Here is a 13,290-nt window from a genome sequence, read left to right as displayed (position 1 = left end):
GTATGCAACCATAATCTGTAATTGTATATTTGCTCAGCTGCAGACCGGCAATCATTCCAGTATTAGGCAAACATTCTATTATTCTATTATTACTGCTACAATTCTGATCAAGCTTGAGGGCGTTATAAATAATTCTGCGGCAATTTATTAATCAATGTAAAGGTATGTGTATATATGTATAAATAAGAATAATTAGGCGAGTGGATATATTCAATCTTTTATGCCGATTAATTGTTTAACATACAACGTTAATATAACTAAATATATAATATGTATTGTTATGTTTAATACACAATACTCGTGTAGCATTATTATTATGTCGGAACGTTTCATTTGTCGTTGAAAGCTCGACTCTGTAATTTCACGTTTTAATGCTCAACTCTCTCGTGCACGATGATTTCAGCGTTTTGAACAACATTTTTGAAATTAAAGTATGGATTTTTGTCTTTTTTTCAGCATCACCGAATCACCGCAAAGCAGTCCAAGCTGGATTTCATCGTTTCCAGAGCGCGTTCGGTGAGTCGACATTTATTTGATATAATTATAATATGTCCATGTCAGAGTATTAGACGCGCGCGGTTTCAAGGAATTGAGCTATTTCCGTTAATGGCACAACGTAAGACGGTAATCTCTGCCGAAAATTGAGATAATCCATCAAAAATTCAATTAGAGTAGAGTGTATTTGAAATTAATTTGAAGCATAAAATTTATTCGTCTACTCATCGTTTACGGCTTGAAAGTTTCGATGGGAAAAATAATCATTTTACTTTTCCACGAGAAATATCGTTCGAGCATCCCGTATAGGGCACACAGTTTTGTTGTCCAATGCGTTCGAGAACCTCTCTCCATGATTACCTTCCGAGAGGCGAGCTTAAATCTGAGTCGAGCTTAAAATCGCTCCGCCGCCGACCTACAAGCTCGGCCTGTCGTGACAGGAAGCGAGAACGCAGGAATGGCTGAGGTTAAGTATCGAGGATCGTCAAGCTACTCGACCGACTTCGTTCGAAAGATGAAAGCGCTCTTAATGGAGTACCATTGTCTGGTTGCGTCCAAGTTTCGTCGTCCCGCGATGTCCCAAGCTTACCCGAGCGACGGCATTCGCCGTTTTATCGTTCGGGATTTTGGGTTCGACCGGACGCCACTTACAAGGTGGTCCCCAAGACGAGGGGAACTGCTCGAACCGTCAGTATAATTAATGGCTTCATCAGTTCGCTCGCCGACTAATTAATTTGCCGTCTCGGACGTGTCACCTCTCTGCGAAAACTTCCTCTTGGCTCTTCTGATACATGGGTTCGAATATTAATCGGCTGGAGCGCCGAAGGAAAATGGAAGACTACCGAGGACTATGATTAAAATGTCCATGTCCATGATGAAGATTTTTTTACGTGTTATGGGACAAGCTAATTTGCATTTTGATGTGTGAAGAGGGAGGGAGAGAGAGTTTCAACACTTTAAATTCTTTTATAGCATACTACAACATAGGTATTTCAGTGTACTTTATGCTAAAGACCTCGGAAAAAGAAGTATTTCTCTATATCTATTTTTTATATGTATATGCGTTTTGTTGCGAGCTATTTCTAAGTCTGTTGTAAAACATTTGTAAAATGGAGGATTATTTCAACTGATTATTTCAACATTTTCTTAGTAATTTAAAGTCGGCTTTCTCAGGAAAAAATTTAAAGAGAAATCCAATCTCTGTTGCAATTTCTTAATATTGAACAACATAGATAAGTCTTGTTTATTTTGATTTATTTTTACAACGTATTGAAAACCTATTAGATTTTGGAGAGATTCGCATAAGTTCATCATTTAATGATGCTTTTACGAGGAAAACGTCGATGATACCGTCCGATCGCGTAATTATTAATTGGTCTCGATATTAAACGAAAAGTGCCAGCACATGTCGATTCGCGCTCACGCGAAAAGCGATCATTTGCGAAACTCATTAGCACGTTCAATGCAATTTAAATTTCCTCTTTCTCTGTTTCTCGGTTCTCGCTCTCTCCGACAGCCTCTCCGTATTTCCCGTGGCTGAGTTGTCACGCATATGCATTATTATGCGTTGTGCATATGTTTTCAGTCGCAATGCACCGTCACGTCTTGACGAGCGTGATTCAAAGATAGGATATATCTCAGATATAGAGTTACGAATATTATCTTATGCGAAACTGGAACTCGGAGAGAGAAGTTGCTTATTTTAATTTAGAGATATCAACATGTACAGTTAGGACCAAATGAAATTAATTTTTAGTTGGTTCTCGTTTGACAGACGTTTCCTGTCCGGCACTCAAAATTGAAAGATACATATGTAAAACTAAAAAACAATTAATAAATTAAACGATCGTAAAAAAGATATTAACGTACAATAAAATTTTCAGAAGAATCGAGAGAAAATGTGCAATTATCAATGTTGAATATATATTGGGTCATTAAGTATGAAACTTTACAAATGTAAAAGCGCCATCTTTAACATTTGTTACCTCAAATTTGGCGCCAGACGTCAATATTAGGTTAGGTTAGTGTGATAGATGTATGTTCGCTCTTCAAATGTCATATTTGTTTCTTCAAATATCTTCATTAGTTTTATTGGTGGATTCTTTTTTATAGAACTATGGAAAAGTCCAAAATTCGTGTGATTTATGAATATGAGTTCCGCCGTGGAACCACAGTGTCGGAGACAGCTCGTAATATCAACGCTGTATTTGGTGAAGGTTCAACTACTAAAGCAACGGTGGGCAATTGGTTCAAAAACTTCAGAGATGGAGATTTCAGCCTCGCTAATGAGCCACGTGGAAGACCAAAGACGAAGGTGGATAATGATCACTTGAGAGCCGTAGTAGAGTCCGATCCATCTCAAAGTACACGTGAATTGGCATCGATATTCAATGTTTCTATACCCACCATATTGTTCATTTAGCTGCAATTGATAAGATAAAGAAGTTGGACAAATGGGTCCCGCACGAATTGACCGATGCGCAGCAGGCGCAACGTCTAGAGGCTTCCCTTTCTTTGCTTTCCCGTCACAAAAATGAATCTTTTTTTGAATCGAATTGTGACCTGCGATGAAAAGTGGATACTCTACGACAATCGTAAACGCTCACATCAGTGGTTGAACGCTGATGAACCATCGAGACATCACGCGAAACCCAACATTACACAGAAGAAGTTTATGGTGACTGTTTGGTGGTCCAGGTCAGGTGTTATCTACTACAACTTTATGAAACCTGGTACATCGATAACGGCTGAAGTATATTGCAAGCAACTGGACGAAATGATGCAACAACTTGCTATTAAACAACCGAAATTGGTCAATCGGTCAATGCCAATCCTGTTGCATGATAATGCTCGACCGCACACTGCACGACTGACCGTGGCAAAGCTACAGGAGTTGGAATTGGAAACTCTCCGTCATCCACCATATTCACCAGATCTATCACCTACCGACTATCACTTCTTCCGGAATTTGGACAACTTGTTGGGGGGAAAATTCTTCAATTCTCAACAGGCAGTCGAAACAGCCTTCCGCGACTTCATCGATTCCCGTACTCCTGGCTTCTATAGTAGAGGCATAGACCAACTACCACTAAAATGGCAGAAGTGTGTAGATAACATGGGCGCATACTTCGATTGAAAATAAATCATGTCCATGTGCCAAAAAATGCAAAAGTTTATGTTCTATTTGTAAAGTTTCATACTTAATGACCCAATATTGTCAGACTAATCTATAGTAAAATTCGGAAATTCCTTTAAGGATCATCTCCCGGCTTGATCCTCAAATTTATCATCGTTCGTTTCGTCTCCTCGGGACGGTATGTCGATATTTTTCGTATACGCTCAAGGCGGAATCGCGGCGGGCGTTAAAGGGAGATCAGCATCCTTCCTGGAATGAGACGGAGGTCGAGAATGACTCGACAAAGCGGAAAAGGGGATCAACGAGGGGAAAGAGGAGGGTGAGTTACTTGGGAAGGTTACGGTAATCCGCCGAGCTCATCGTGTAATTTCCCGCAAGGCAGCGGAGAAGTGGCGGCGTGTACGTCGCTTTTGTCGAAACTTTTCGAAAATATATTTTACCTCTCCGTTCTCGCCATCATCCCGCATTATTTGCACCCTCTCGGATCTGGCTACGACTATATGCAGCAATCAACATTCCTTATTTTAATTTATCGTTTTAATTTAATATTTTCATAAGCGTATATTTCGCGTCCTGGGTTTTTACTCAATCTTATAATTCAGGTATATTTTCTATTAATTTGTTTCTTAATTACTTTTTTCTCATTTTGTCCATCACGTTTAAGTGAGCTCGGGGTGGTGCAGTTTCGCGCGTGTTGCCAAGCTTAATTAGGCTAATGGATATTCGTAATTGATGCAACGAGACTGTCCACTCGAGCACTGAATAACGTCCACCGACCCTGCCATGCTGTGATATAATTCGCCTACTCGACGAGAAACTCGTCCGGGCTCGTGAATTTTTCGGGCACGTGCTCGGTGGCACAATCTTAGGATTGCATTATTCAAAATTTATCATGTCTTACACGAATTATGAAGTTTCATATTGTCGACATAATATGGGAATCGATGATTTCTACTATGGATATCTACTATGGGTCAAGTTGGACGAGTATGAAAGCATTATCGATAATATATCGAAAAATACGAAGCATCGAGAGAATAGTTCGGCGATAATTCTTCAGTTCTTTTGGCTGTCTTTTTGATCTTTAACTTTCTCAGAGTTACAAATTGCATAATTTAGCATATATTGATTAATCTTCATACAATACCGCGCGGTACGTAGTATGCAAAGTGAAGAACTGAAATAACAATCCCTAGGCGAGTGTAGTAAGGGAACTATATATAGCGGCACGTTTAGTGGTCCCAAACTCATATTAAGATTCGTGACAAGGATATTAAGATTAATGAGCCTATTGTACACGCGAGCGTGCGCGAAGCAGAACGGAAAAGGCTCCAGCGTTTTCAGACGATATTTCCATGTCGATTATCGCATTAATAACGCGTGAGAGATAACGTTGCGCTTTACCTTTCTCGCGTCTCCGACGGTGAGCACGAGCGGGTAAAAATTGCGACGCATTTCTCTCTGCTGCTGCGAAACCACCGGCGCTGCGAAAACGCGCGGTCTGAAATATTAAACCGCGCTAAAAGCCTAAAGTTAAACATCGCGCCCGATTAATTACGAAAACATGACCGCGAGCGTAGAAGCATCGCGTCGCGCCGCTTTCCCGTATATCTCTGTATGTATTTTTCACACGGGCTTTGCCTTCCTCATTCGTCGACGTATCACGCCGGCAAAGAACGGTGGCGGAAGCATCGCAGAGAGGATGGAATGGAATGGGACGGGATGGTACACGGAACGACGACGGTGTATTCGGTTTCGCGAAATGCGACGAAGGTGCATTAAAGTGCGCGATCCTTTGGCCAGGGATATAATAGAATTTCCTCCGAGGAGGGGCTCCTTGGAGAAGATTAGAACTGACCGCCCAGGTCTGAGAGAATAGGCGCGTCTTTCATCGCCGAGACGCGAGACTTATAACTAAAGGCACGTCCTCGGTTGTGGATCGATCGATTCGAGCGAAATATTATCACGTCAACTTACCGCCGACGCCGACAACGACGACGACAACGACTTAATACCGGCACCGTAGCTTCTCTCAAACTTTGAATTTACGTCGGAGTACCGTGTATATCAGCGCTGGATTATTTCTTTCCATTAGTCTATTATCTAATCATCTCATCGCAAAATGTCGAAATTTGGTACGCCGAATAGGTGCTCGATACAAGCATCTTTGCACCAAACGTTAAAATGCATTTGTAGGTGCATTTATGTGACGGGCAATGGGATGTTTCGTCGGGTGCGCGCGATAAAAGGCGTCGTGATAGATACGCTAATGTCGCCACTCGCGAGTAGGAGAAATATAATGGAATCTATGACGCGTAAGCGCGTCTTATGGGGTTGCGCGCGGCGGGAGATAAGCTGCACCACCACCACCACCACCACTACTACCACCGTCATCGCCACCGTCACTACCGCCGCCGTCTCCCTTATGCAACGAACGGGCTAAGTCACTCTCGGCGGCACTCGCGAAATCGATAACGAGCCTCGCCCGCCGCCGTCGCCGCCGCGCCGTCACGCCGAGGAGACAGTCGACCGCGGTCGAGAAACCGCGTTGTCGAGGTTCCCCGACGTGGAATTAACTCCTGGGATATCATAACTTCCGTCTCATGAAGTGCGAACGCAGAAGAAAAGACTAAAATTGCGTCTACGAAAATTGTTCATATATACTTCATGTAGGTTTTTGAGGCGTCTAAATATAGGGATAATTAGCAGTATTACCTTGAACAAGCGCACGTAAATGTTTATTTATAAATGTGCTTATAAAAGAAGGTATGAAAAGCAGAAGAGAGAATAAATAAAGCAGAAACTTCTTTCTTTGTGTTACGCGTTATAATGATCAAAGGTACAGATAGTGGGAAGAGACTGCAGCAGAAGTACAGAGAAGTATAATTACGCGTATAACTATGGAAATATCGGAGCAAGTCCAGAGCTATGCTTCATAGACGGACCAGGGCGAACGTTATCTCGCGTCTTGGGACAGGAAGTTCTCATTAAATGCAATGGAATAGACAAAACAGTTCTTAAGAACTCTTATCTGCGCCCTCGGTCCGCCATTACAAATGGCAAGCATTTGCGGAATTTATTTTTAATCGGATCGCCGGGACGGAGGCAGAATAAAAAGACCCTGCCTTTGCCCACTTCCTTCTTTTTGGCCGTTACTTCTGCAATGCTTGAAAATTCTCTCGACTGCGCGGCGGTTACCTACCTACCTGATGGGCGGCACGGGGGATTATACCCCCCTTCCTCCCGAAGTTTTCCAACATTGTTTATCACGGTTGCCACGAGAGAATAATCGATTAGGGGGGGAAGTGTACCCCCGATCTGGTTCTCTTTTTCCGCCCACTCCGGAAACTTTCGTCCTTCCGGCTAACGCCAAATTACTGGTTTCGCCTGGGCCGCATCTGAATGGAGGCTGACAGCACTTCGCAGCTAACGTGCACTCAACTACTTAATAATGTAACAGTCAGCCAACCACTATGCGCCCATTATGTTTCCATGCACGTTGCACAAGAACCCAGAGGTAACAGCCTGCCGGTGGTTGTAATATAGGATTCGCATCCTGTATCGTGTTGCATCGCTGTGTTTGTGCACGGCACCGCGTCGGGAGAGGAGGGAGAGGGAGAAAGAGAGAAAGGAAAAGAGGGTGCGGAAGAGTGGGAGATGGAGAAAGAGGAGAAAATTTATTATGTTCTGGGATAAATCCCCTAAGAACAAAAAGCAAAGCGCAACCGCTGTATATACACAGGAGTGAGTCGGCAGTTATAAGGTAATAATAGAATACAATGTATCTACATAACGAATAAACGTGTCGGAACAAGAGGATATAAATTACAGTTACGGCGGAAACTGCAAAGATTAAGTGCGCATCAGGAAAGGGTTAAATGAATTTAGAACATTTTAGCAGTTGACCATGGTGTATCACATATATGTTTCTGTACGTATATTCTGTCACATCTACAGTGTCTCTTGTAACAGTTGTATAATCTATACTAACATGAAGATTATTTCTGACGAAGGATTATGAAGGGACGCAAAAATAAAACTCTTAAATAATCGAAATTAAAAATATCAAGAACACAAGAAACTAAGCGCATCAAGTAACAAATGCAAATCAGTTTTAATTTGTCGAGATTAATATCTCATTAGCGAGACAATAAATGGATAGATAAGGCAGTCAGGATATTCTTAATGTCTGTTCATGAAAAAAGACTTGAAGACAGGAAATTTTCTCTGGAGCATTTTCTTCCTTCTTGTATGTTTGCTCTCTTTTCTACTCTCTTTTATCCGCGGACGAGTCAAGAACACTGTGTCTTGTTCCCTTTTCCCAAGCTATTTTTAATCCCTTAAATAATGCGCCGCGATTATTTCCGCGGTACGTTGCACGGCATGCTCGTCTCGGCATTTACTCTTCCTTCTTAAAACATGCTCTATCAGGTCCTTCCGGGCTTCTTTCAACGTGTACGTGACGTCTCACGTCTGTCGGCTCCCCTTTGATATCGCGGTGTTCGAGATCGTAAGAGTCTTTAATCCAGAAACACGATATGTTACCTAACGGCGCTTTAAATCTCGTTTAAAAACTTTAGATAGACGTGACATCGTGGAGAAAACGTGATAGCGAGTTTACAAACGTTGTTTGGATTTAATCAGCGTAGATCCCCCTTTATCTAAAATTCGCTCTTTTTGTAGTCTGCTTTTGTATCACTTTCATGTCTTCCATGGATTAATAAATTTCCATGCTTCTAATCTTGAATCTTCATTATCCAATAAAACTCATGAAATCTAGAACGTGACATTTGGTTCCTCAGTAACTCAAGCTGACGCGATTTTACCTTACTTGTCATTTAATTATGCATTTGCGGCTACAAAGGGGTACAAGGTTATGCGAATACAACGCTGAGAACTCGACGTGCAATTGTCACATCAGAAAAGTGGAGTAAGACTCTAGATCGCGGTCTGAATGTGCTATTCATCCTGATTGCGGGTTCCGCGCGGACTTTAACGTGCCGGTACATCTATTTTTCAGTGTCTTCCGTTCGGATTGAGACATTACGATATACATCTGGTTGGCACGGATGGACAATTTTACTGCTAAACATAGCTTCCATAGATAGCTTTATCACCGCCTTTTCCATCATTGTCTAATATTTTATTGAACATAGGACTTTTTTAGTAATATTGCATTGCAATTTTAATGCTGTTAATAATAAAAAGTGGAAAAAACTTTAAGATAAAATCCACAAAGATTTGTTCTTAGGTAATATATTAAATAAATTTTATTGACAAAAAGTATTTAATTTATGGAGTAAAGAATTTTCGTCGAGAAAACAAGAAACGACCTCGTTTACGAAGAATCGATTATCACAATTGCAATCACAAGAAACCGCCTAGATAAATACAGCCAACAAAGTCACAAACAATACATAATACTTCAATTGAAACAAGGTTACATCGATCGTTTCTTAAAATAAACTTAAACGCCGATCAGTTGCAATTGTTACAGCTCAGTAAAGGTATTGCACCGGCAAATGGAAGCGGTTGTTGCCGATCACTTTCGGTTAACCGGAAAAGCCATATCCTAAAAAAGCGTCGTATTTTTTCGCAGGTAGCGCAGGGATATCGTACATTTTATCGCGCGCGATAAAAATTCGTCGATAAACGTTATGTACGCGCAAGAGCGTCTTGAACGCGATCCGTGCGTTCCTTGTACCTTCGTTACGAGAGTGGGTACGTGGATTCGCGGCACTGCATGTTTTCGGCGATAAACTTTATAGCTGAAATAATAAAATCCGTCCCAACAATATCGAGGAAATGACGTGAGATCGGCGTACCGCGAGAGGAACGGCGCAAATTTAACGCACGTTCTTCTCGCGATGGTATAAACGGGGATTCTCGATAACTTCGCCGATTACCCGAACGGAACGTTTTACGAAGCGTATTACGCGACATAGCGGCCGACTAGACGAGGATAATCTCGATTATCGTGGCAGCGTTCGAAATTATACGATCTCGCAATCTGTCATTGCGAATTTCAGTCAGGTATAGAAGGATTCGGGAGGATAATTCGATCCGCTTAATATATGATGAAATCATACACGTAGGTATATAATTCGATTGAATTAATTCATCTGTTTAAGAATTCATTTTATTGAGTTAGAGGATATTATTTTTTCGATGAATGATCATTCTGAAACTTGTCATCAAACGTGAAAGATGTATCGCAAAGATGAAATATTAATATTTGAAGATTTCGCTTAAAAAATTAATTTCGGCACAGGAGAAGGCACGTTTCGTTAATATTAATGGCCTCATTAATTATTGTCGCGAATTTTAATCAAAGTATCAAAAAATTAGGGATGATTAAAGTCTTACTTTATCTACTCACACGAGTTTTAATTTATTTCAGAATTAATCAAGAATTGCGATAACTTAATTCATGTACTTAAGAAACGCCATTCTATTCGGAATTACAAACCACTGAAACCGATAAAAATTTCGCTCGTCGCTTAGAGAAAAAATTATTGCAGCAGAGAATTTCCCTATGTTTGGCTATATTCCAACTATTTATTCAGTTAGGCTTTTTCCGAAAATATAATTCATTTGGATATTTTTTTTCCGGTTTAAACACACACGTTATAATCGGCTCGGCCGGACTGCCGACAAATTTCGCGCTTAAAATTACGCGAATTTGGGTAATGAGACGGTTTTTCCTTCCAACGAGCAGCAGTGGCGGTTAAAACGGCGTTTAAGCGCGATACTTGAAATTTATCACTCGGCGATCCTTGCATAGATAAATGAACAGTAAATCGCAGTATCGTGGCTCGCGTGCGACACGAGCGCGTTTCTCTTTCGCCGTCGCCCGATATCGCGAATCGGTTCACCACCCGCAGCAAAACTTTTTTCAGATACGTGTAAAAAAAATTTAGAGGACTCGCCAGCTCGCGATGAGCGGATGACCGAGGGGTCGTAAGAGGAAAGGGGGCGGGAAATGAAGCACGTGTGAACGCTACGTGCGGCATAAAATTCTGGGCTCCCTCCCCGTATGTGTGGCGTATGTAAATTGCGTGCAGCGCGCGACGCGCATGAATTTAACTGCCGCCGCATGTAAATTCAGCGCCGGTGCATGTAAATTTTATTGCAATCAGCTATTGTAAACAGGATTACTGCGTGGGCGCGACGCCGAAACTGGAGAGTGAGCCGGCCAGTCGATGAAATCCTACGAATATTTCGGATTCGGGGACATCTGGCCGTCAGATAGGCATACAGGGGGATGCTTCCGAACTTCGATACTGCTCGAAGGTATATCGGTATCCGGGAGGCAGTGTCGAAAAAAAAAAAACTAGGGTATCTTTATGCGGAACACGTGCGCTAACGACATTTTAGCGGATAATCCTGAAATACGTGGAAATTCTGGAATACTCTGTACGCCCATTAATCCACATACCAATTATTAAAATTAATTTTAATTAATTCGTAGTCACATTTTCTCTTTGTATATTATATGCGATGCAACAATATGCAAAGTGTGAATACTTTTGGAGAAACATCAACGTTGACTCTTTCTCTCCCTCTTCTCTCTCTCTCTCTTTCTCTTTCTCTCTCTGTTTTTCTTGTGTGATACTCAGTTTGGAATGAGGAAAATTGCCGATATCTCATCAAATTTAAGCTGCCCTAGGGGCAATGCAATTTAGAGTGTAGCTTGAGTAAATCTTTCTGCTGAGCGTTGTCTTCACTGCTTCTCGCTTCGCTCGTGGTGAATGTGTAAGGACATGCGGATTCTGGAAATAAGAGAGGGACGGCGTTTAATTTCGAGTGGTTATGTTGCAAATTCAGTCGCTGGTGGTTTGCAGATTGCGCTCGCAAATATTTGTGTGCCGCGCACGTCGAGCATTTTATTAGCGCTCATATTAAATGGCGAATATTAATTAGAGAAGAAAGAGAAGAAGATATGTCGAGCCCGCAAACAGAAACGAGAGCGAAATCTATCGTTTTATATAGTGGGCGCCATCCTGCAATCTCTGAAAAATCACTGTTGCTTTATTTCATTAGGCAACCCGGAAATACAGAAAGCGTTATTTAACTGTTATATTACATGCAGCAAACGGGCAGTTCTTTTTTTTTAAACGGTACACTGGCAGTATACAGTTTCCAATGATTCTCTTGTTTTTCAAATACGCAGAATTGTAATTTCCGTTAAACAAAGATTCGCTTATGATGGAACCTTAACCGTTTTAAAACCACATCAACTGTAAACTAAGTTTACAGGTGTAAATTCTGTTCTCCACTATAATTATAATTCTCCTTGGTTGCGTTGGAGTAATGTTCGTTAATAATAATTCTGCTTCGCAATTACGTGTGTGAAGTCGCTCTCAAAGCTCCGAGCGTGGTGCTCACGGCATCAACTTTTAGCTTCCATCGCGCTCTGAATTCGGTCAAATCGCAAAAATCTTTTTGACTCTCATTCGTTGTCATCACTGATGCTGTTATGCACGTCTCTGAATCTCGACGTCCAAAGCGCGTCATAAGCAAGCGAAGCATGTAATTGACTATCTGTCGGTAAATCCTCTGTGGTGAATGTATCGCGGTCTCTCTCTCTCCTTCTCTGCCTGCACGTTATATATCGGCATCGTCGAATTTCGACTTCGTATTTACCAGACTGTGCGTTATAGTCGGCCGAGCGAGTCGCTCTCGCCGTTGGCGTATCATGGTGCCTCCATACATACATATCCGGCGGCATAAAACCCGATGGATCTCACGGACGGTCCATTGGGACTGAAGCACAAAAGAGAATCAGGGAGGGAAGAGAAACGTGAGTCTAAAAATCCTATTAATTAGTGCGTCGCGCTGCGATACACAGCTGCATTTTGTCACAAGTCTCATTACGATCACTGAGAAGTCGCTTTGATTTGAAGCAGCATTCTCTTCAAATAAGGAGAATTTGTGTCACAGTTTCAAAGGAGTAAATGCATTCGGGCAATTTAGCGCGAATTTCAATGCAATACAAATCTTTGACAGTTCAAAGGATTACCAAATTTGAATCCTTATACATTTCCGTGTCATTTAGCAAAATAGTAGTCGACCCTAATCCCACTAATCCAATTACGCGAAACCAATTCGTGACGCGATGATACAAGATGAGGGGAAAACGTGAAAACGTGCTATGACGCCCCGGCCGACCGACTTGCTAGCATGATTGGCCAGGCGCAAGATCGAATCTCGGTCTCGGGAGATCGCGCGTCGCGCAAATGCAAGGGCGGCCGTTTCATAATGGAGGAACGACGAGGAGCCAATCGCCGTTACGTTTACACGTCGACCGGCATGCGGCGATATGGCCGATTCTGAAGGAGAATTCCTCGGCGAGTGCTTCGGCGATAAAGAGGATTTAGATCGATTTAAGATTCCAATTTCCGGGTTCCTCGCGAGGTGGACCGATCCCTGCTTCTCCGCAGCCGCCATCCACGAATACGACGACGACAAAGTCGGGAAACGTTGCTGGCATATCGCGCTGAAAGGGGTAAAACAGTGTTTCTCAAACTTTTCCATACCATACTCCCTGCTACTTTTTTCCCGCCTTCTTTCCAAATTTAAATTCAATGCTTAAAAGTCACGAAGTTTAATATTTACTGCAATTTATAACTCGGTATGCGTTTATTTAATAAAATACA

At 41.9% G+C, this 13,290-nt stretch overlaps 1 protein-coding gene across 1 annotated transcript in view; it reads left to right on the top strand.

Moving 5' to 3' along the window:
• The window catches only part of LOC105277218 (toll-like receptor 3), a 192,398-nt gene that overhangs the window by 114,221 nt on the left and 64,887 nt on the right, over nt 1–13,290 (top strand). Inside the window, exon 3 of the mRNA XM_011335426.3 lies at nt 457–516. Coding sequence (XP_011333728.2) covers nt 457–516 — 60 coding nt within the window. The remainder of the gene's footprint in view (nt 1–456; nt 517–13,290) is intronic.

Source organism: Ooceraea biroi, chromosome 3 (assembly GCF_003672135.1).
Source record: "Ooceraea biroi isolate clonal line C1 chromosome 3, Obir_v5.4, whole genome shotgun sequence".
Lineage (NCBI taxonomy): Eukaryota > Metazoa > Arthropoda > Insecta > Hymenoptera > Formicidae > Ooceraea > Ooceraea biroi.
The sequence above is the reverse complement of the archived record's forward strand: the minus strand, read 5'-3'. Positions and strand labels throughout refer to the sequence as shown.